The sequence below is a fragment of the Odocoileus virginianus genome, chromosome X (genome assembly GCF_023699985.2).
Source record: "Odocoileus virginianus isolate 20LAN1187 ecotype Illinois chromosome X, Ovbor_1.2, whole genome shotgun sequence".
Taxonomy (NCBI): domain Eukaryota; kingdom Metazoa; phylum Chordata; class Mammalia; order Artiodactyla; family Cervidae; genus Odocoileus; species Odocoileus virginianus.
In genome coordinates this window covers 10,952,363-10,974,815 of record NC_069708.1, presented here as the reverse complement: position 1 = coordinate 10,974,815, position 22,453 = coordinate 10,952,363, and the positions used below count along the sequence as shown (strand labels likewise).

Here is a 22,453-nt window from a genome sequence, read left to right as displayed (position 1 = left end):
GCCTCGAAGAAGAAACCAGATCAGTCCTGCAGGCAGCCGAGAAACCCTATCCTGACGCCAGCCCACAGGGTGGAGGCTCCAGGCTGATCGTGGTACCCTAGGGGTGCGAACAATCCAGGAAATGGGGAACTCTGATTTCAAGGGAACTACAACAGCTGAATTCCCAGGCTGTGGGTGAGACGGGGAACTTTCTGGGCCTTGTGCTCGCCCATTAGCCAACCTTGGAAAGAGTACCTCAAGCCTCATCCCAAACCGCAGTGCAGCCGGCACGCACCCGGGCCAACAGTTGATTCATTCCTTCGCTAAAGAGAAACCAAAAAGCCATAACACGGACGTTGGCGCCGGCGCAACCACACACCTAAATTCTAATCTCCGCTCTGTCCGTAACCCTGAACCCCGGCAGGTTTCTAAGCGGTGTTTCTTTTCGGAGAGGGTGGGCATAATAACAGCAAACTTGGGGCGTGATCAGGAGGGTCAAATGCGCGAACTTTGCCATAATAACCTGCCGCGGTTGTCTCTTCTCTTTGCCTGCGACTCACGCAGCTCTCTGCCTAGATGACATGGTGCTAGGGGCCCGTGATCTGGGAGGGGGTCGGGCAACCGGTGTGTGTATTTGGAGTGAAAGGGCGCAAACTGGGAAACCCAGAGATACTTTGGGATGATTCGGTTTACTAGGGCACGCCCCTGGCGCGCTTCGGCACCCCGGAGAGGAGGTGGAGGTGTCAGCCCCGCTCCAGAAGAGCTGGCACAAAAGGAGGGGGTGGGTCGGAGCCCCAGCCGCGCCAGCGCTCGGGGGAGGCGGAGGAAGGAGGGTTGGCCGGGGGCGGGAGACAGGCGAGAGGAGGAGTTTTTAAGTTCTGCCTCCGCCGGCCCGCGGCGCAGTCCCTCGGTCCGGTCGATCTCCTCCCGCCCCCGGGACGCGCGCCGTGCAGCTGAGCGGAGCGCAGCGCCGGCGCGCCATGGGGAGCCCCGCACTCCGGCCCGCGCTGCTGCTGCTGTTGCCACTGCTGCTACAAGTCCCGCCGAGCCGCGGCTTCCCAGGTAGGGCCAGGGGCGGGCTAGCCTCCCCAGCAGGGTGCCGGGGACCACCCCCATCCCCGGCTTGGCCGGAGGGTGGTGCAAGGCGCCCTTTGTTTGCGCCGACTTCGTCTTTCGCCGCCCCAGGATGGGGGGACGCGGAGCGGGGCCAGCGTCCGGGCATCGGGAAGGGAGAGCCGATTGTCAGCCGGTCGCCGGGAGCCAACGGACTCTCTGCGCCCGGAGTTCCAGGGGTTCAGTCAAACCCACGTAGGCGCTAGAGGCGATTAAGAGACGTTTGGCCGCGGGCTACTTTCTCACCCCCAGGAGTTGCCTCTCCCGCGGTTGCTCGCGGCCGGGACCCAGGGGGCTGACAGCTTGTCCTGGAAGGAGCACCTACCCCCTCCCACTCGAGGTCCCAGGCCACCCCCTGGGGCTGCAGGGCACGAGTCGCCGTAGAAGGACTCTCGGGGACGGCGCAGGCGGGGCCTCTCCCGCATCCCCCAACCCCCCCTGCTGGGGATTCCGAGAAAGTCTGCACCGCTGGAAGAGAGGTGCCAGCTGAGAGTGGTGACATGTGGCAAGCGCCTGGTTAGCACGCGGGCTCTGCGAGACAGGGGGTGGGGCTTCTGGTTTCTGGAAGGCGTGGTCTGTAGCATCTAAGGGGACCCAGGTGTTTATTAGGGCTCTCCTGGTGTTGACAGAACCTTCTTTGGAAATGCAAAGAGCTTCAGGGGAGCTGGGAAACATGGATGCACCCGTGTCGCCCTGGAGAGAAGAAATCCTTGGGCGCATTTTAATTTAGTGTTAATGGGAAAGTGGGTGATGTGGGCTAGGGGGTCGGCAGATATCTGGCTTTACTTTCAATACTGTGGGCAGTTTAAATTTGGGGTCTGAAAAGCGAACCTATAGAGTTGTGGGTGAAGGTTGGAGGGGGAGGGTTCCCAGATAGCATGCTGGGGAGATGAAGGGCTGGCTGCTAGATATTCCCTGTGCATCCACTAATGAGTGAATGACTCCAACGTGTGAAGTGATAATCAGGAACTTTTGTTTCCAGCTGACTCTTGTAAGTTTTTCAGCTGTTTGGTAGGAACTGATTCAGGGCAAAGTGGAAAGGAGACTATCCTCTGTGCCTGGCAAGTGCCATTCCCCTGTCCCCCATGTGGATTCATCCCAACCCCCCAAAGTGGGAATCAGGTTAATATGAAACTAGAGGGGAGGGAGAAGCCCACACTCGACAGGGAACAGGGGGAGAAGTTGAGAAGTTAGAGGTGGCTTTTCCTGCTGAATTGGGAGGCATCTGTAAGCCGCCTGTGCATCTGGTGGAGCCTTTCTTAGTTAGCCAAGGGGCCTCTTGTCTTTTTCCATCTGACCTTCCTCCCCTCTCTCACCCTGCCCTCCACTCTCCTTCCTTCTACTGCATAGCTTGCTGCCAGAGCCCAGCCACCCACAGAGTCATGGGTTTCCAGCTTGGGCACTCACTACTTTTGGGAACTGGCCCTGGTTGGCCTGGCTCCTCCCTCCAGCGCCAGCCTGCAGGCTGCCCCCAACTTGGCACATCCCAATGGGATCTTTCAGGAAATGTGCTCCGCTGGGGCTGATGATTCCAAAGGAACAGATTTCAGTCCAAGCCAGAGGTTTTGGAAATCTGGGGAGGGGAGACTCTGTAGGCCTGTGGGGCCCAAGGCAAGTCATGTCAGCCAAGTTCACCCTAAGTGCTGAGTGACAGATTTTGAAGATCATTTCAGAGGCAGTCTCTTAGCAAGTGGGCATGTGTCTCTGGTAAGAGGCCTGGAATCAGGAATCTCTGAAAGAGGGAGATGGGGATTGAGAAGGCCCCATCAGCACTTCTCTCCTTATTGTATAACCATCTGAGATTTAATAGGGAAACAGTCAGAGAGAAAATCATTCCCAGTCCCACTCCTAGAAGGTCTCTGGAGTTCTTCCATCTTTGAATTTGATGCAGCTTTTCTGGCTGTCTGATTTTTGTAGCCTACCAAGATGCGGTGTCTATAAAAACCCACATGAAGTATATGGAAAGTTCACAACAAAATTGTCTATACTGGATTGTGTTTGCATGTCTGTAAGATAGGATTCTTACTCTGTTCTTTGTTTTTGCTTTTATTGATGTGTAATTGACATATAACATTAGTTTTGGGTGTACAGCATAGTGATTTGATATTTGTACACTCTGCACAATGGTGGCCACAGTAAGTCTATTTACCATGCATCACTGTACATAGTTACAAAAATTTTTTTTCTTGTGATGAAAACTTTTAAGATCTACTCTCAATACAATATTATTAATGATATTCATTCCCTGGTGACTCAGATAGTAAAGAATCTGCCTGCAATGCAGGAGACCCAGGTTCAATCCGGGTTGGGAAGATGCCCTGGAGGAGGGAATGGCTACCCACTCCAGTATTCTTGCCTGGAGAATTGCATGGACAGAGGAGCCTGGCAGGCTGCAGTCCATGGGGTCACAAAGACGGGGTGAGTAACACACACACATACCATGCTATACGTTTCATCCCATGACTAATTTAAAGCTGGAAGTTTATACATTTTGATTGCCTTCACCCATTGCGTCTACTCCTCACTCCCCTTTCCCTCTGGCCACCACGAATCTGTTCTATGTATCTGTGAGCTTAGGTTTTGTTTCATGTTTTTAGAAGCCACATATATGTGAGATCATATGGTACTTGTCTTTCTCTGCCTGACTTATTTCACTTAGCAAAATGCCCTCAAGGTACATCCATGTTGTCACAAATGGCAGCATGCCATTCTTTTTTTCTGGCTGGATAATGTTCCATTGTGTGTATATACCACATCTTCTTTATCCATTCTGAGCCACCAGGGAAGCCCTTTCTCTAAATGTAAATTTATATAATTTAATTTTCATGGCAATAAACTTAGGGATGGGCTTCCCTGGTGGCTCAGACTGTAAAGAATCATCTCTGCAGGAGATGCGGGGTTCAATCCCTGGGTTGGGAAGATCCCCTGGAGAAGGAAATGACAGCCCATTCCAGTGCTCTTGCCTGGAGAAGCCCATGGACAGAGGAGCCTGATGGGCTACAGTCCATGGGGTGGAGAAAGAGTCGGATACAACTTAGCAACTGAGCACACATGGTAGTTGTATTTTTAGTTTTTTGAGGAACCTCCATGCTGTTTTCCATAGTGGCTGCACCAATTTATTTTCTCACCAATAGCACATGAGGATTCCCTTTGCTCCACATCCTTGCCAACACTTGGTTTTTCTTGTCTTTTGGAGAATAGCCATTCTGACAGGTATCTCTTTGTGGTTTTGCTTTGCATTTCCATTTTATTCTGTTTGTAATGACCTCTTGAAACCTCATTTACATCTGAGATTTTTGAGGTTCAGTGTACCTCCTTTTGCAAGCAAGGCTGAAGCTAGAGAACAAGCGCTGGGGCCACTAAGAAAGGCTCCATGAATCTGACTCCTGTTGAAAACTGGTCAAGTGTGTGGTTTCACCAGCCAGGAACACAAAGTGAGGATGGCTGAAAGCCAAACCAGACCTCACCAGCCAGAGCAGTCTTTTAAAATGCTGCATTTGGAGGTAAGTATTAGGAGCTGAACACCTGGCTCAGGATGTACAATTAAAGTCTCATCGGGAGCGAGTTAGGCTAGAAATTTCTATTTGGGTTTAAAACATGTAATCAGCTGATAGAATTCCTCTGCATTCAAAAGGAGAATGCTAGTGAGAAATGCCATATTTTCTGCCCTAACAGTAAACATGGATGTCACAGCCATGAGTGATTGCAGCCCTCCGGTGTGAGCCGGTGAGCCCTGAGGAAACTCAGGAAAGAAAAGAATTCCTGCCATCTTGACTGTAGCCATTCCCTACAGTGAACCCTGAGGAAACCCAGGATGGAGAAGCACAGGATACTGGCCCCAGACAGCTGAGGTGCATATCAAAGGAATGATTTCAGTTGAGCCCAGACTTGCATCTTCCCATAGATAGAAAAGCACTGAATTTATAACTTGGGTTATCTAGTTTTCTTTAATTAATGATAATCATTTGATGTTCAGACTACCTGCCCTTTGGTGTTTTTTTTTTTTTTTCATTTATTTTTATTAGTTGGAGGCTAATTACTTTACAATATTGTAGTGGGTTTTGTCATACATTGACATGAATCAGCCATGGATTTATATGTATTTCCCATCCTAATCCTTTGGTGTTTTTAATATTTTTCATTTATTTATATGCCCTGTGAGAACTCTTAGTTGCAGCATGCAGGATCATAGTTCCCTTACCAGGGATGGAACCTGAGCCGCCTGCTCAGGTTGGGAGCATGGAATCTTAGCCACTGGACCGCCTGGGAAGTCCCTACCTGCTCTTTGTTGCAAAACTTCTACATAACCTAGCTCCTCCCCTCACCTCCTCAGAGCAGTTTTCTCAGGGTTACTGGAGATGCTGTCTCCCAGATTGAAGTCCTAAAAATTCCCACCAAATAAAACATAACTCGCAGGTAGTGAATATTTTTTAAGTTGACTCTGGGAAAAGCAGGACCTTTTCATCTGGCATTTTCTTATTGATAACTGTCAGTACAGTATCCTGCTGTTGTTGTTTAGTCACTAAGTCATGCCCGACTCTCTTGCACCTCCATGAACTGTAGCCCACCAGGCTCCTCTGTCCATGGAATTCTCTAGGCAAGGATGTTGGAGTGGGTTGCCATTTCCTTCTCCAGGGGGATCTTCCCAACCCAGGGATCGAACCCATGTCTCTTGCATTGTAGGTGGATTCTTTACCACTGAACCACTGGGGAAGCCCATGTCCAATTCTCGAGAACTCATGGCTTTTCTGTCCATGAAGTTCTCCAGGCAAGAATACTGGAGTGGATTGCCATTCCTTTCTCCAGATCCTGCTATTACTGCTACTCATTTCCTAGATTTGTGAGCTGAAAGAGACACCAGAAGCCATCACTAAAGCACCGTCTTCAAACCTTCCTCCCACAGAGACTGAAATATTGCCCTTTGCTTTGCAGTGATTTCTAGAACATTCTCACTTTTAGTCTCTCATATAACAACTCATCCTGCTTTCTTTGGCCAGATACAGCTCTTTTAAATACAATTTTGCTTCATTTTACTTCTAATTTTTAAAATTGAAGTAACTATCACTTGTTTTGATCACATTGCTCTCTTACTCAAAAAGCTAGAGCAGCTGCTCCCTGTCCTCTTAAATTAGCTAGAAAGTTCTCTGCTGTTGATAGGGGACTCTACAGTTTGCCCGCAGCTGAATTTTCCAATCCTTCTCTCCTGGCTTCCTAAAATCCAGCCAAAGTTGACTCTATGCTTTTATAGACCTGGAGTCCCATGTTCACTCTTCTTGTTGGTTATTGCTTCCTGCACCTGGAATGCTTCCCTGAAGCCTCCATTTGTCGAAATTCTGCCCATCTTCCAGCAACACTCCCACTTGAATGAAACTTTTCCTTGATCCTTTGATAAGGAAGCTCCTGCCTTCCTGTAAACACCTGCAGTGTTTCCTGTATCTTGTGGTATTTATCATATGTGCCATACATTGCAATGAACTATGCATTCCTTTATGCTTCTCCTAGATTCTGAGGCTGTGAAAGCAGGGCAGTACTCTGTCTTAGTGCTCTGTATTTCCCATGGAGCCTAGCCATGACCTTGGAAGCCAACAGGATATATTTGTGCTTATTGAGTTAATGTGTGCTTGTGTGCTAAGTCGTTTCAGTCGTGTCTGACTGTGCAACCCCATGGACTGTAGCACACCAGGCTCCTCTGTCCATGGGATTCTCCAGGCAAGAATACTGGAGTGGGTTGCCGTGCCCTCCTCCAAGGGATCTTTGCAAGCCAGGGATTGAACCCGTGTCTCTTACGTCTCTTACACTGGCAGACAGGTTCTTTGCCACCTGATAGTTTTCCTGCAATTCGAGTGATGAACTACTGGCCAGAGGAGCTAAAAGAAACATGTGGGCAAACAGTACATGTGCCACCACTAACCTCCATACATAGAGATGATGCCTTGCTGGCTGTAGAGGTTGGCTTTTTTAAATCCGTGAACACCCTCCTTTTGAGCAAAAACCTTCTCTGTTGGAGGTTGTAAGACGAGACACTTACTGCAGCCACAAGCTGGAGTTTGCATTTATTATTTTTGTTGGCCACTTTGCTACAGTCCTTTCCAAAGTGGTTGAATGGTTTCCTTAGTCAACGCAAATGTGTGTGCTGCATCAATTCCCCTTTCAGAGAATGCAACTCAAATGAGTAATTGAAAGTGAAGACTGAAGTGAGTTTCAAGAGCAGAAGTTTCACTTGCCAGGTTGTACCGTAGTCTGAAATTGTAGCAGCCAAGTTATGAACAATACCCAGGTTAAAGATTCATTTCGAAAACAGCAGTGTGAAGAATCACCTCACTAGAGTTCCAGTTCATAGAGAACTTCTCAAGCCAGCCCCCTCAGTTCTTTTTTTCATTTTTTAATTTTTATTGGCGTATAGTTGATTTTCCATGTTGTGTTAGCCCTCAGTTCTTGACTGTGTCATTTCTGGACTTTCAGCTTTTATGGGCCATTGTTTCTGGGGTCTTTTAAGCCTGGCTGTTTCTCTTGGATGTTTGAATTCTGCCTTCTTCTCATGGAACCTGGGTTCTACTCAAGAGATTGTTTTTAAAGTGGACATAGAAGGATGGAATGCTAGGATACCAGGATGGAGAAGATGGGGAATTCCTTCTGTCAGTAGCTCTCTGTCTTATAATGAAATAGATACCAAGTTATCTAAGGTGGTAACTGTTAGAACGTAGATGGGAACACAGAGAGGAGCCATGTAGGAACCCTGGACCTGGGGATTAAAGAATGATGTTGAGTGATGCTGGTGCCAATAGTGTTGACCCTACAGGCCCAAGGAAGGTTAACATAGGATGTCTCTGGGCTTCCTTCTCTAACAACATTTTGAAATTGGAAACAAAAATCTATGTGAGTGATCTTTTTCTGGGGAGAAGGCCCTATTCTAAATCAAAACCACAACTTACTAGATAGCTTTGTGAATTCTATATAAGTATGTGCACAAAAGTCAACAGAGAAAGGAAGATGAAATTGCCAGAGTAGGGAAACTTTGAACCAATGATTGGGTAGCCTCTTGGGTTATAACCAGCAGTACAATTTCCCATTCTCCTCATTTAAAGATTGACACTAAACAAAACAGTCATAATCCTAGATTGTAATTACCTTCAGGCCTGGGCTGGCAACTTACTGTAGCCCTCACTTAACACAGTATCTGGGACTTGGGGCAGAATCTTTTCATGGCTGTTTGTGGATTGATTGAACGATTGAGGTAATTGTGACAGGGAATCAACACATTCTATTTCAAATATCCCTGCAGGATTTAAGCAAAATTTCCAAGCTGCTAATCCTCAAAGAAAAAGAAATTTGAGACAGCAGAAGCAATTTGCAGAACTGAACCAAAGATCCATTTGGACAGGCAACATGTAGGGGCATAGTTAATTGCTGAGGCTCTTGCATCTCAAATCACCTTAGGACACAAGGAGACTTTGAAACACCAGGGAATTTGCAGGGAGGGAGCAGGGTTCTTCAGATAAAAGATTTAAGGATAAACCTTGTTGGAGATGATAATTGGTTGCACCTGGGTCTTATGGGCTCATAGCGCACTCTGGCCTCAGAAACTTCTGGAGCTGTCATTCCTGAGGTGAGTGATTCACAGCCCCGTAATCCTTAGCTCATACTTCATGCCTCTTGATGCATTGTTCTCCAGGGAGAAGATAAATGGGTTTGGACGTAGTGCCCTGGATTATCCCAAAGGTTTGGGGTTGTGAATTGAGTGTATTGGTTTTAAAACTTTTTTTTTTGTAATGAGTAATAGTCTGACAGATCCAAACATAGAATTTGGGGGTGGACTTTCAGCCTTGGTGTTGAAAGATCCTTGCCCTGTTGCTTCTGCCCTCCTCTGACAGTGACCTGTTTGGTGACAGGGCCCGCACTGTTTCCTCTGTTACCACTCACTGGCTCTTGGCGGCGTCCGCCCAGTTATGTCGGATGAGCCTCTTTATCTGTTCTGTAGCCAGCACAGCCTGGACCCTCTTCTGGAGGCCTCTGGCCTGATGCTGGCTGTGTGGGTGGCTGGGCTAATGACCCTGCCGGCTCCAGGGATTCAAGAATGTTCAAAAACACTGGTTAAATGAGGGCCACGGGGCAAGTGAGAATTGAGCCGAGCGTTGGCAGGCCCCTGGTGGAGTGGTGAGGAAGTGGTGGCCTGGCCACATCCCCCATCTTCTGAGACTCTGCCTCCAGGGTGGCCGCTCTGTAGAGGGACTCTGACAGACTTGTTGCCACTGACTCAGCATTTGTCAGACAAAGGCTCCAGTTCCTTTAAACATCCAGTGTTGAAATCCTGTCTCCAGTTTGAGTCTAACTCAACTTTCCAAAGTAGTAGAATCAGTCTCACCAGGAACTACTCATGGACCCGATGCCCCCAGCCACGTGAGCAGGCCTTGGAGTCTTGTTCATTCTGTGTCCTCGTGGCTGACCAGGGAACCTGGTCCTTGGCAGGGGTGGGGGGTTGTCTCAGGAGGGCTGACCTGCTGGTTGGGTGTCTCGAGCTCTGTCTAGAGGCTCAGGAGTTTCACCCACATCCAGGTTCCCTGCACAGGCCACTTGATTCATGTGGCACCTCAGCCTGAGAGGGTGCCTGAGACAGAACTCCCCATGTCTTAGTGATGATCCTCTAAGGTTCAGCGAGGGGAAGGAATTTGTCTGGGGTCACACGGGAAGTGAAAACCAGAGCTGGCCTTAGAACTCAATCTAGTGACTCCAGGATTCCCTTTCCTCCATGGGCAGGAACTTAATTCAGTTTTTGAATGGCCGCCACATGTTAGGCACTGGCCCAGCACCAGGGATTGGCAGGCAGGGATCAGTGGTGCCCCAGGCACTCCCAGAGCCCTACCTTCATGTATTTCTGCATGGTTGTTTGTATCAACACTTGGCTGCAATCTGAGACTCTCACACCCAAGGCTGCTTGGGTGTTCCTCAAGGGTTCTGAGAAGTTGCTGCCCAAAAGCTAGTCCTTGCCCATGCTTGTCGAGGTCCCGAAGGCTCCCTCTCTCTGCCACTTGCTTTGAGCTCCCCAACTGACAGGTCATGATATTTTTTAACAGCCTTCCTGTGATGTAATTCACATACCGCATCATTTACCCATGTAAACCAATTCAGTGATTTGTATTCAAAGTTGTGTATCCATCACAATTTTAGAACGTTTCATTACCCCTTAAAGAAACCCCACACCCCTTAACCATCACTTCCTACCCTCTTCCCCACAGCTCTAGGCAACCACTGAAGTATTTTCTGTCTCTATATATTTTTCTCTTGTCAACATTCTATACAAATGGAATCACACAATATTTGTCCTTTTGTGTCTGGCTTCTTTGGCTTGGCATAATATTTTTCAGGCCTCATCCATTTTGGAGCAGGTATCAGCTCTTGACTCCTGTTTATGGCTGAATTATATTCCATTGTATGGATAGACCGTATTTTATCCATTCATCAGTTGATAGACATTTGAGCTGTTTCTACTTTTTGATTATTATGAGTAATGCTGCAGTGAATATTCACATATAGACATATGTGTTCATTTCTCTTAAGTAGATCCCTAGGAGTGGAATGGCAGGGTCATATGGCAACCATTTGAGGACCTGCCAGACTGTTTTTCCCAAGGGGACTGTACCCTTTTACACACCCATCGGCAGTGTGTAATGGTCTTGACTTCTCTGCATTTTCACCAACTCTTGAGATTATAGTCTTTTTGGTTGAGTGATATCATTATAGCTCAGTTCATGAATAGCATCCACTCAAGGGTTGAGTGACAAAGCAGTGTCTGTGCTGTCAACTGGCAGCATCTTGGCAAGAGTCACCTAAGGGTGCTTGCCACTCTCTCACTGCTGGCTGTGGGGCATTGCATAGTCCATAAGTTACCTTTGGGCAGGTTAGAAAAAGATGCCCTGCCTAGGCACAAGTTGGCACAGAGCTTGATCAGGAGATAGATTTTGCGCTAAGTAGGAAAAGGATAGAGGCAGGCCCAGGACTCAAGACTTAAAGAGTGCAAGGTGGGAATTTTGTGGCCATCCAGTAGTTAAGATTCCGGGCTTTCATTGCCAAGGGCACAAGTTGGATCACTGGTTGGGGAACTTAGATCCCACAAACCACGTGGTGCAGCCATAAAATAAATACATGAATGAAATAAATCTCATACAAAAATAAAGAATGGAGAGCAGCGCGGTTTGAGATCCCACCTGGTCTTTGGTCGGGTGTGAAGGTGGGTGCTGTGATGTAGACAACTTCCTGAATGCCCATATATGCAGCAGTCCTGGGTGTCAGTAGCTCATCTCCAGGTGGGACAAAGCTGTGGGCCCTATGTACTTTGACAACTTGCATCTATTAAAAAGGCAAACTCACCGAGAAAGTGAGTCAGAAGCTCAGTCCCCACCCGAGACCTATTAAATCTGCATGTGCATTTCAACAAGAGCCCTCTGAGGATTCTTCTACACAGTGAAGTTTGAGAAGGCCAGGTCTGCTGGGTGAGTTCAGTCCTTGACCAGGACAGGGTGGCGGGTCTGTTTCTAAGGGCTGCATAGTAACACTCTTCTCCTCCTCGTCCCCCTTCTCTCCTGGGCTTGGCCTTCCTCATGGCCTCCTCTAACTTCTTTCCCTAAGTCCCCGACATTCCTGAGATAAGCATGTGTAGCCTTTCCTTGGCTGCTCCCACTTCTAACTTCAAAACAAACGTGAACCTTCGGGCGGTGGGGGGGGGGGGGGCCTCAACTGCATCTCCTTTGAAGTCCTCCTGCATGGAGCGCAGCTCCCATCTGGCCTGATTGCCAGCCATGGCAGAGCACATATGGGGTGACGGCTATCAGGGTGTTTCCCTGTCTTTGCCCTGCAGCTCAGCTGCAGCTTAGAAATAACTTCAGTTCTTGAAGAAAGGCCAGCTACATGAGTCTGATTAGGACGGCTCTGCCTCCCTGGCAAGACCTTGTCCTGGGATTGAGAATTTCTGCAGCTGATCCACTCTTAAAGACACAGGGGCTCCACATCTTTGTGCCAGAGATGGATGGCACTGGGCTTCGGTAGCAGGCAGCCCCTTGGAGGGTGGGAGAGATTGACACCAGTGGGGAAGACAGGAGAGCACAACCCGCCCCTCACACTCCCCAAAGCCCCCAAGCTGGGCAAGTCAGGAAGACTGAACTGTGAGCAGCACTAAAAGGGTTTCAGGGCTCTGAGTGGGTCAGTGGTTCTCAGCCCATCAGTGGTGTTTGGACAGGCTAGGTTGGTGTGACTGGGGGCAGTCTGATGAAATGAGGTTTCCCTGACCCCCTACGTCTGCAGGTTCTGCTCTGTCAGATCCGGAGTGGGACCTAGGGCAGGCGTCTGCAAACTCTTAGGTTGGCCAAAAAGTTCATTCAGGGTTTTTACTGTAACAGCGTGTGACAATCCTAAATGAACTTTTTGGCCAACCCGATAAATCTGGGCAGGCCAAACAGCATGTCCCACCACAACTCCCCTCCCCTGGTTTTGTAGGACCAGGGAACTAAGAATGGTGGTTATATTTTCAAGTGACTGAAAAAAATCAGAAGGAGAAGACTAGTTTGTAACACATGACATTTATATGAAATTCAACTATCAGTCTATCAGGGTCACTGGAACCCGGCCACACTCATTTGTTTGGGTGTTGTCTGTGGCTACTTGGTGATAAGTGGTAGGGTGGAGTGTCTGTGACAGAGACCATATGGCCCACAAAGCTGTAAGTATTATTCTCTGGCTCTTTACAGAAAAACTTTGCCAACCCCTCAACTAGGGTCTTGGTACTCAGAATCTAGCCTGAGACCTGCCTGGCCTGGAGCTCTATAGAAGCCTAGCAATCACACCCGTGAAGTCAGAGCCTCCCTGTAACAAGATCCCTTTGTGTTGGGGGCTTCTGCTCCTTTACCACGAGGCTCAGCTCAGGACTCATCTTGGTCTTAGTTAGGGGATCTTTTAAGCCATGTAGGCTAGCATGCTGTAACTAGCCCTGTACACACTTAAAAAATATTTATTTATTTATTTTTGGCTGTGTTGGGTCTTCGTTGCTGTTGTGCAGGCTTTCTCTAGTTGTGGTCGGTGGGTATTGTCTGGTTTTGATGCACAGGCTTCTCATTGCAGTGACTTCTCTTGTTGTGGAGCGTGGGCTTAGTAGTTGTGGCGCACAGGCTTAGTTGCCCGGCGGCATGGGAGATCTTCCCAGAGCAGGTATGGAACCCATGTCCCCTGCACTGGCAGGCAGATTCTTAACCACCGGACCACCAGGGAAGCCCACCCTGTACCCATTTATCTGATGGATAACGGCTGTCTCGTTCTCTTTATGGGAGGCTTGGTAACCTCCTGTTGGTCTCCAAAAACTAAGTCCCTGTTATATTCTCCACCAGTTCTTAAGGCCTGGTGTCCTGATCCAAAGCTGGAGGCAGACTGGCCTTGGCTGCCTCCTGACAGACTTCCTGGATGCTGTGAGCATTTCTGGACCACGGGCTTGGGGCTCTCCAGACCGCCTGCCCTGCCAGGATCCTGCCTCAGGGTGTGGCCCGAAGCCCCTCACTACCCCTTACCCAGCTCACTGTCAAGGCCTTGATTTGGACATCTGTCTTTTCCGGTGGCTTTTCCCTCTGGAGCCTGTGATCTTTCTGCTGGTCAGGACCATCCCCAGTAGAAATTTTCCCAAAGTGGCTTCTTCGAAGCACTGCTTTCCAGAGAGATTCATACATATTGTCTGGAGTCCTTTTTAAACAAGTTCTGTAGGTGTCTTTAGTGGGCTTTCCTGGTGACTCAGTGGTGAAAAATCTGCCTCCCAAGCAGGAGACTTGGGTTTGAGCCCTGGGTCAGGAAGATCCCCTGGAGAAGGAAATGGCAACCCACTCCAGTATTCTTGCCTGGGAAATCCCATAGACAGAGGAGCCTGGCAGGCTACAGTCCATGGAGTCACAGAGTTGGACACAACAGCTAAAGAACAACAACAACAAAAGTTTCTTTACTGCTGGACTACTCAGGGTCATGATATGCTACTGTAATTGCTCCCCCAAGGGAGAGACAAACAGTGAGGACCACCGAATCTCAAGTTGTGTTCTCCAGACCACCAGTAGCAGCAGCACCTGCGAACTTACCAGATGCTTTAATTCTCAGGCCCCATCCCAGAACTGTTGAATCAGAAGCTGGATGTAGGGGAAGGTGGGCCCAGCAACCTTGTTGTAACAACCCTCCAGGTGCTTCTGATGCTCACTCAGGAGTGAGAACCACTTGTGTTCCAAGTTATTTTCTCACAGCGTCTCAATAGACCGTGTGCTAAATTGCTTCAGTTGTGTCCAACTCTCTGCAACCCCACAGACTGTAGCCCACCAAGCTCCTCTGTCCATAGGATTTCCCAGGATAGAATACTGGAGTAGGTTGCCATGGCCTCCTCCAGGCGATCTTCCCGACTCAGGGAATTGAACCTATGCCTCTTACAGCTCCTGCATTGGTAGGTGGATCCTTTACAACTAGCACCACCTGGGAAGCCCCTTTCAATAGACTAGTGTTTCTATTTGTTGTTTTTCAAGGAAAATGCGTTTTGGATTTCAGGACAGGACCTTTGGGAAGATGGCATTGAATTGCCTGAAGCATTTACTGATGGCAGTGACCACTTCAGGCTCAAGGGGAAAAGGAAAAACACCTTTGGGTAACACCATCTGCCTCACATCTGGCATGCTAGGCAGCTGTGTGCATACTTGAGAAGTTTCCTCCAGCTGAAGGCCACCAGTGTTTGGTTGTTGCAAATGTGTTCTTTGAATTGTTTTTATGTGTTAAAATGTGAAGAAAGCTGGGAACAGCCTTTGGGATATATCTCTCTCCTCCTCTAAACATTGTCTGCTTTCAGAATATTCTTCTTTCTTCTGCAGAATTTCCTCATGCAAATCCCAAACCAGCCAGTCCGGTCCAAGTGGCTTTTGCTGGTGCCCTTGTCCACAGTGAGTGGCCCTCTTTCTGTCCATAAAAAGCCTCAGGAAGCTTTCAGATCTGAAGAGATGCCTCTTAGTCCAGGGCAGCTGTGCATTCCTTCTCAAGGCTCAGCTCTCCCCTTCTTGTTCTAGAACTTTCTCCTTTGCTGTCAGGGTTAGTGGTGTCACAACCTTGGGCCTTCAGGTGAACACTGTTCATTCTTTGCTGTCAGAGAGTTTGTAAATGTTTTGTTGTCACTTAAGTTTGAAAATCGCAGCGACAGTGAGGCTTGAGGGTGAGGTGAGAGGAATCACCGAGTCCTCTTGCCCAAGTCTTGGCTGTGTCTTTGTTTAAAATGAGGTGAGGCCTCAGGACCTCATTAGCTGATGTGGATGGGTGGGTTCTTGATGTGGATTTGCCTTCTGAACAGAATTGTGAAGAAATAGAATCACCTCATTTGCCTGGAGACTGAAGTGATTTGATGGCCACCTGAGGTGAATCTGGAGCAAGGGAGAACTTGAATCCACCTCAGAGTCTCCCTCAGTCACTACCTTTATCTGGAACCTTCTGCTGAGGACTTGCTGCAGTCTCCCTCCTTTCTTGGATTTTCTCTGTGTTGACCTCTGTGGAGAACAGTTGAGCCTTTGGAAGACCGTAGGCTGTTGCTGTTGTTCCGCTGTCTGGTTTTACTTTATAGGCCAGACCTTTTTTGGTTCTGTCTGTGTTGTGTGCCAACAGGGCTTCAGGAATGCCCTTGGTGGGAACTGGAGCTGGCATTTGTGGAGGGCCTCTGCTTTGTGCTGATCTCTTCAGAGTTAAGTGCCTGTCTTTTTCTTGTCTTGCCTCTTTCCCAGCTTTAGGCAATGGGTCAAAAATTAAACAATAGAAGGAGACTTAACTGGAAAAAAAGATATTTTTCCCTTGGATGAGAGTAATGCCTTCATTTATAAAGTTATCCTTTTAACTTTCTTTTTGTTAGCTGTGAGAATATGGTCACAGCTAAAATTGCACAAGCCACATGCTGTCTTAATTGTCTCTGCTAATTCAAGGCGGAGTGCCTGGGGAGCCCAGATACCATCAACTCTCCTAAAGTTGCCCTTTGGGAGTCTTGTACAAAAGAGTTTGAATGGAGGATGGAGCATTCTCTCAGATGAAGAGCTGTAGAAGCAAGGCCATCTCTGAGGTCTCGTGCCTGGCAGGAGTCATGGTCTGTATACAGATCTGATACTTTTTTATTACCAGCTCCCCATGTTACCACTATTATTATTTTTTTTTCTTTGATGAAATAAAGTTGAAGAGCAGCCTTAATGGGGAAAGAAATTACATAAAGCTGAGGTTTGGGTGTAGGAGAGGGAAGAAAGGTCCTTAGTAGGATGGAGCCACAGTTGCCCAGCAAGCGGTCCATTTATTGCATTTCCTCCCTACCCTCTCTTCCCCAGTCTGTCATTACAATTATGCCTTCTGGGAAGCCTCCCAAATGAACCACCTGCACCTTATCTTAGAGTCTTCTGGGGACATTCACATGAACAATGGCTCAGCTGGAACTTAACCCGAGATTCAGAGTTCTTTCTACTGGAGAATTGATTCCTACCAAATAGAGCTGTCTAGCTTAGAAAGTGAACTGCAATTCACACTTTTAGGAGGAAGCTTGAGGAGTGTTTCAGCTAGCTATTGCTGTGTAAGAAACCATCCTAAAACTTACTGGCTTAAAAGAGCAACCGCCATTTATTTGCTCCTGCTTCTGCAGTGTGGGCAGGGCTCAGTGGGAATGGCTCAGCTCTGCTCAACATGGTGTTGGCTGGGGCAGCTCCTAGGGGGCTGGTGAATCCAAGATGGCTCCCCTCCCATGTCTTGCACTTCATCTGGGATGGTGGGGCCTCTCTACCTCTTTGCAGTCTCCTATTCTCTCTATTCTTTCTCTTTCCCTCATGTTGTCTTTCTACCCAGCAGAGTAAATGTACTTTTGAACATGTAGATGGTTTCCCAGGGGATGAAAGTCAAAGCTGTCAGGGCACTGAAGGCCTAGGCATATCACTTCTGTCACATTCTATCCATCAGAGCAAATTGCAGAACAAGCATACTTTGAGGGTGGTGGTGGTAGTAGATGGACTCCACCTCTTAAGATGGCAAGAGTGGTATACATGTGCAGGGTGGGAGGAATTGTTGCTGGCCAACTATACAAGCAATCCACTGTAGGGCTGGTCTGGAAGAGCATATTGGAAATGTGAGCTTAATTTCCCAGGATGTTTGCTGGGCACATTCTGATTAAATGCTAGATCCCAGGTTAGCTATATAAATGTGTTAGACTGTTTAGCTGCAGAAGGTGGCAATCCCAGATTCACTGCAATCCATAGAAATGAGTAAATCTGTAGTCCTGGGAAAATCCAAGGTTTTCCCCAATGCTGACTGGTACTAGAATCATTTCTGTTGTTTATTCCCTAGTACTTCTCTCTTACTTTCATTAAAGGCAGATTTTATTACAGAAAAGGTAACTCAAATCATAGACTTAAATATAAAAACTGTATGTGTGTGTTCACTTAGTCATGTTCGACTCTTTGTGACCTCATGAACTGTAGCCTGTCAGACTTCTTTGTCCCTGGGATTTCTCAGGCAAGAATACTGGAGTGGGTGGCCATTCCCTTCTCCAGGGGATCTTCATGACCCAGGGATCAAACCTGAGTCTCCTGTGTCTCATGCATTGACAAGCAGATTCTTTGCCACTGAGCCATTTGGGAAGGCCACATATAAAACCTACAACTGTAAAACTTCATGATGATAATATGAGAGGAAATCTTTGTGAGCTTCAGTTATACAAAGCTTTCTTAGTTTTGATACCAAAAGCATAATCTATAAAATTGAAAAAAAAAGTATTTCATCCAGATTTAAAACTTCTGCTCTTTGAAAGACACAGTTAAGAGAATGAAAAGACAAGCCATAGACTGGAGAACATACTTGCAAAAGATGTAGCTGATAAAGAATTTTTATCCAGAATATATAAAAAGTTCTCTAAATTCAATAATAAGATAACAAGTAACCCAATTTAAAGAGTGGGCAAAATATTTTAACAGACACTTCAGCAAAGAAAGTATGTGAAAAGATGCTTAACATCTTTATCCACCTACTAGCTGGATGAACTTGACCAGCATGGTTTTTGCTTGCATCTGCCAACCGTGAACAATGCCACCTGCTCTCCTACGGAAGTAATCTGTGATGTACTGTGCATATATAAGTTATGGTTATAACTCCCGAAAAACAACTTGCTCACATTCTCTTCCTTGTAGAGGGCTGACTAGCCATTTTCTCTCTCTCCCTCACTGGACTTTATGTGACAGACACCCACAAATTGCTGGCCATGACTGTTAGGTAACCACTAGCCACTAGCAATTTGAGACAGGTCATTTACTGTAAGTCAAGTGGACGTGGGTGTCTCCCACCATGCTTTTCCAAGCCAGCCTGGTTTTTAGGTCTCCCTAAAAAATCTCTCAATGCCTACTTTTTCTGCCCTCAAGTGTCCTTATGTCCTTTCATTTCAAGGAACTTGCATCATTTGTGCCCGATAACAAAGGGCTTTAGTTGTTCCTTGGTACTATCAATACATAAGAGATTTGCTTTGACCTTAGGCTTTTCTTTGAATTCATTTGTAATCTGAAATGGATTATTTTATATTTTCATGTTATTTTTTTTCTCCATGACCCAATGTTAAATGCTGAATGCTTAGTAAGGACACTTATTACATGAGGAGTAAGTGACAGAATATTTTTTTCATCTAGTTCCTAAATTTGGATAAAGAAGCTAGGAAGAACAGCTGCAATAACCCAAATAATTTTCTATTTCCATGAAACCCAAAGGCCCGCTTCATGTATTAAACATTTCTGAAATCCCTAATATTAAAAAAAAGTGAATAACGGTTGTTCTTTAAAAAAAAAAAAATAACAGCTTTATTGAGGTATAGCTGCATTAGGTGCATGCTCAGTTATGTCTGACTCTTTGCAAGCCCATGGATTGTAGCCCACCATGCTCCCCTGTCCATGGGATTTCCCAGGCAAGAATACTGGAGTGGGTTGCCATTTCCTTCTCCAAGGGATCTCTCCAACCAAGGGATCGAGCCTGTGTCTCTGGCGTTTCCTGCATTGGCAGGCAGGTTCTTTACCACTGCACCTCCTGGGAGGCCCATTTTTTGAGGTATACTTGGTATATAATAAACTCCATTGAATTTCCTTTACACTTTTTAAAATAATTAATTGGCAGATTTTTTTGCTGATCTGTTTCTTCTTTATTCTAGTCCATTGATCTTTGTGCCTATTCCTTCAATAATGTCATGTTATTTTTATTATTGTAGCTTTGTAAATAGTCTTAAAATTGGGTAGTGTGCTTCTTCCAGATTTATTCTTCTTTTTCAAAATTGTTATGGTTATACAGTCCATATAAACTTTAGAATAAGCTTGCCTCCATCGACCTAAAAAGCTTGCTGGAATTCTGATTGGAATTATGTTACATCTATTAATCAATTTGGGGTGAATTGGCATCCTTACTATTTTGAATCTTCTAATCCACCAACAGAATTATCTTTCCATTCATATAGATCCTTTTTTATTTCTTTAATTAGCATTTTGAGGTTTTCTGCATACAGATCTGGTACTTTTTAAATTTAAGATTTATACAGTCATCCCTTGGTATCTGTGTAAGATTAGTTTCTAGGACCTGCTGTTGATACCAAAATCCACAGATGCTCAGGTCCTATAGTACGCCCTCCATATTTGCAGAATATATATCCATGGATTCAACCAACCACAAATCAGAAACAGAGTACATGAGATGGAGTTGGTTGAATCAGACAATGCAGAACCTGCAGGTGGAGAGGGCTGACCATATATTTATTGAAAAAAAAAATCTGCATAAGTGGACCTGCACAGTTCAAACTGTGAACCATGTTGTTTAAAGGTTAACTATACTTAAGTATTTTGTTTTCTGGAGCTATTTTAGAACTGGTTATTTTTTAAAATTCATTTTCTAACTTTTTTTTCGACAAATGTTTTTTATGTGTCAATTATATAATCATGTGAATTTTCTTCTTTAGTCTGTTAATGCGGTAGATTACATTGGTTTTTTTTTTTTATTGATTTTTAAAAATATTTAGCCAGCCTTACATTCCCAGTATATATGTCACTTGATACTGGTATATTATTCTTTTTATGTATTGCTGAATTTTGTCTGTTAATATCACTTTGGGGACTTTTGCATCTATGCTGATGACAGATATTGTCCTGTAGTTTTATTTTCTTGTGATTTCCTTGTCTGGTTTTGGCATCAGCTTAATGCTGGCCTCGTAAAATATATTTGGACATGTTTTCTCCTCATCTACTTTCTGGAATAGATTCCATAGAATTGATATTATTTCTTCTACAAATATTTAGTAGAATTCACCAGCGAAATCATCTGGACCTAGAAACTTTAACTACAAGTTTAATTTCTTTAATATCTTGGAGATTATTCAGGTTATTGATTTCATCCTGGGTGAGTCTTAGTAGTTTGTAATTTTTGAGGAATTGGTCTACTTCATCCAGGTTGTTAAAGTTATGTGTAGTGTTGTACACAGTGTCTGAAGTGATATCCCCTGCTTTATTCCTAATATTGGTAATTGCTTTGTCAGTCTTGCCAGAGTTGTATCAATTATATGAATATTTTCAAAGGAATATTTTCAACTTCATTCGATTAATTTTTCTCTATTCTGTATTGTGTTGTTTTATTGATTTCTGCTTTTATGTTCATTATTCCTTCTTCCCTTGGCTTTATTTTATTATTCTTTATCTAATTTGTTAAGGTAGAAGCTGAGATTATTGTTTTGAGACCTTTTCTTTTTCCTAATATGAGTGTCCAGTGCTATAAATTTCCCTCTAAGCACCACTTTACCTGAATCCCACTGTACTCTTTCTTCTCTCCTTCTTGAACTCAGATGCCTTGAATATTAGACCTTTTGATCTTGTACTGTAGGCTCCTGAGCAGTAGGAAAAAATAAACCAAGTTAGGGAAAGACAGGACAAATATGACCCAGCAATCTCACTATTAGGCATGTACTGAGGAAGCCATAATTATTACAGCATACTAACACATATATATGGAATTTAGAAAGATGGTAATGATAACCCTATATGCAAAACAGAAAAAGAGACACAGATGTACAGAACAGACTTTTGGACTCTGTGGGAGAAGGCGAGGGTGGGATGTTTCGAAAGAACAGCATGTATATTATCTATAGTGAAACAGATCACCAGCCCAGGTGGGATGCATGAGACAAGTGCTCGGGCCTGGTGCACTGGGAAGACCCAGAGGAATCGGGTGGAGAGGGAGGTGGGAGGGGGGATAGGGATGGGGAATACATGTAACTCCATGGCTGATTCATGTCAATGTATGACAAAACCCACTGAAATGTTGTGAAGTAATTAGCCTCCAACTAATAAAAATAAATGAAAAGAAAAAAAATAAAACAATTTTTACCAAAAAGAAAAAGCCACATGTATCCCAATGTTCATTGCAGCACTATTTACAATAGCTGGGACATGGAAGCAACGTAGATGTCCCTTGACAGATGAATGGATAAGGAAGTTGTACATATACACAATGGAATATTCAGTTCAGTCGCTCAGTTGTGTCCGACTCTTTGCAACCCCATGAACTGCAGCACCCCAGGCCTCCCTGTCCATCACCAACTCCTAGAGTCCACCAAACCCATGTCCATCGAGTCAGTGATGCCATTCAACCATCTCATCTTCTGTCGTCCCCTTCTCCTTCCCTCAATCTTTCCCAGCATCAGGGTCCTTTCAAATGAGTCAGCTCTTCGCATCAGGTAGCCAAAGTATTGGAGTTTCAGCTTCAGCATAAGTCCCTCCAATGAACACCCAGGACTGATCTCCTTTAGGGTTCACTGGTTGGATCACCTTGCAGTCCAAGAGACTCTCAAGAGTCTTCTCCAACACCACAGTTCAAAAGCATCAATTCTTCAGTGCTTAGCTTTCTTTATAGTCCAACTCTCACATCCATACATGACTACTGGAAAAACCATAGCCTTGACTAGACGGACCTTTGTTGGCAAAGTAATGTCTCTGCTTTTTAATATGCTATCTAGGTTGGTCATAACTTTCCTTCCAAGGAGTAAGCGTCTTTTAATTTCATGGCTGCAGTCACCATCTGCAGTGATTTTGGAGTCCAGAAAAATAAAGTTTTCCACTGTTTCCCCATCTATTTGCCATGAAGTGATGGGATCAAATGCCATGATCTTAGTTTTCTGAATGTTGAGTGTTAAGCCAACTTTTTCACTCTCCTCTTTCACTTTCATCAAGAGGCTCTTTAGTTCTTCTTCACTTTCTGCCTTAAGGGTGGTGTCATCTGCATATCTGAGGTTATTGATATTTTTCCCGGAAATCTTGATTCCAGCTTGTGCTTCCTCCAGCCC

General features: G+C 45.7%; 1 protein-coding gene across 2 annotated transcripts in view; it reads left to right on the top strand.

The window, feature by feature from the left end:
- The first annotated feature begins 876 nt into the window (after nucleotides 1-876).
- The window catches only part of SRPX (sushi repeat containing protein X-linked), a 140,792-nt gene continuing 119,215 nt past the window's right edge, over nucleotides 877-22,453 (top strand). Inside the window, exon 1 of one of the 2 annotated variants that reach the window (XM_020913681.2) lies at nucleotides 877-1,041. In XM_020913681.2, coding sequence (XP_020769340.1) covers nucleotides 960-1,041 — 82 coding nt within the window. In that variant the 5' untranslated portion in view covers nucleotides 877-959. The remainder of the gene's footprint in view (nucleotides 1,042-22,453) is intronic. The other variant, XM_070461921.1, reaches the window with a different exon arrangement.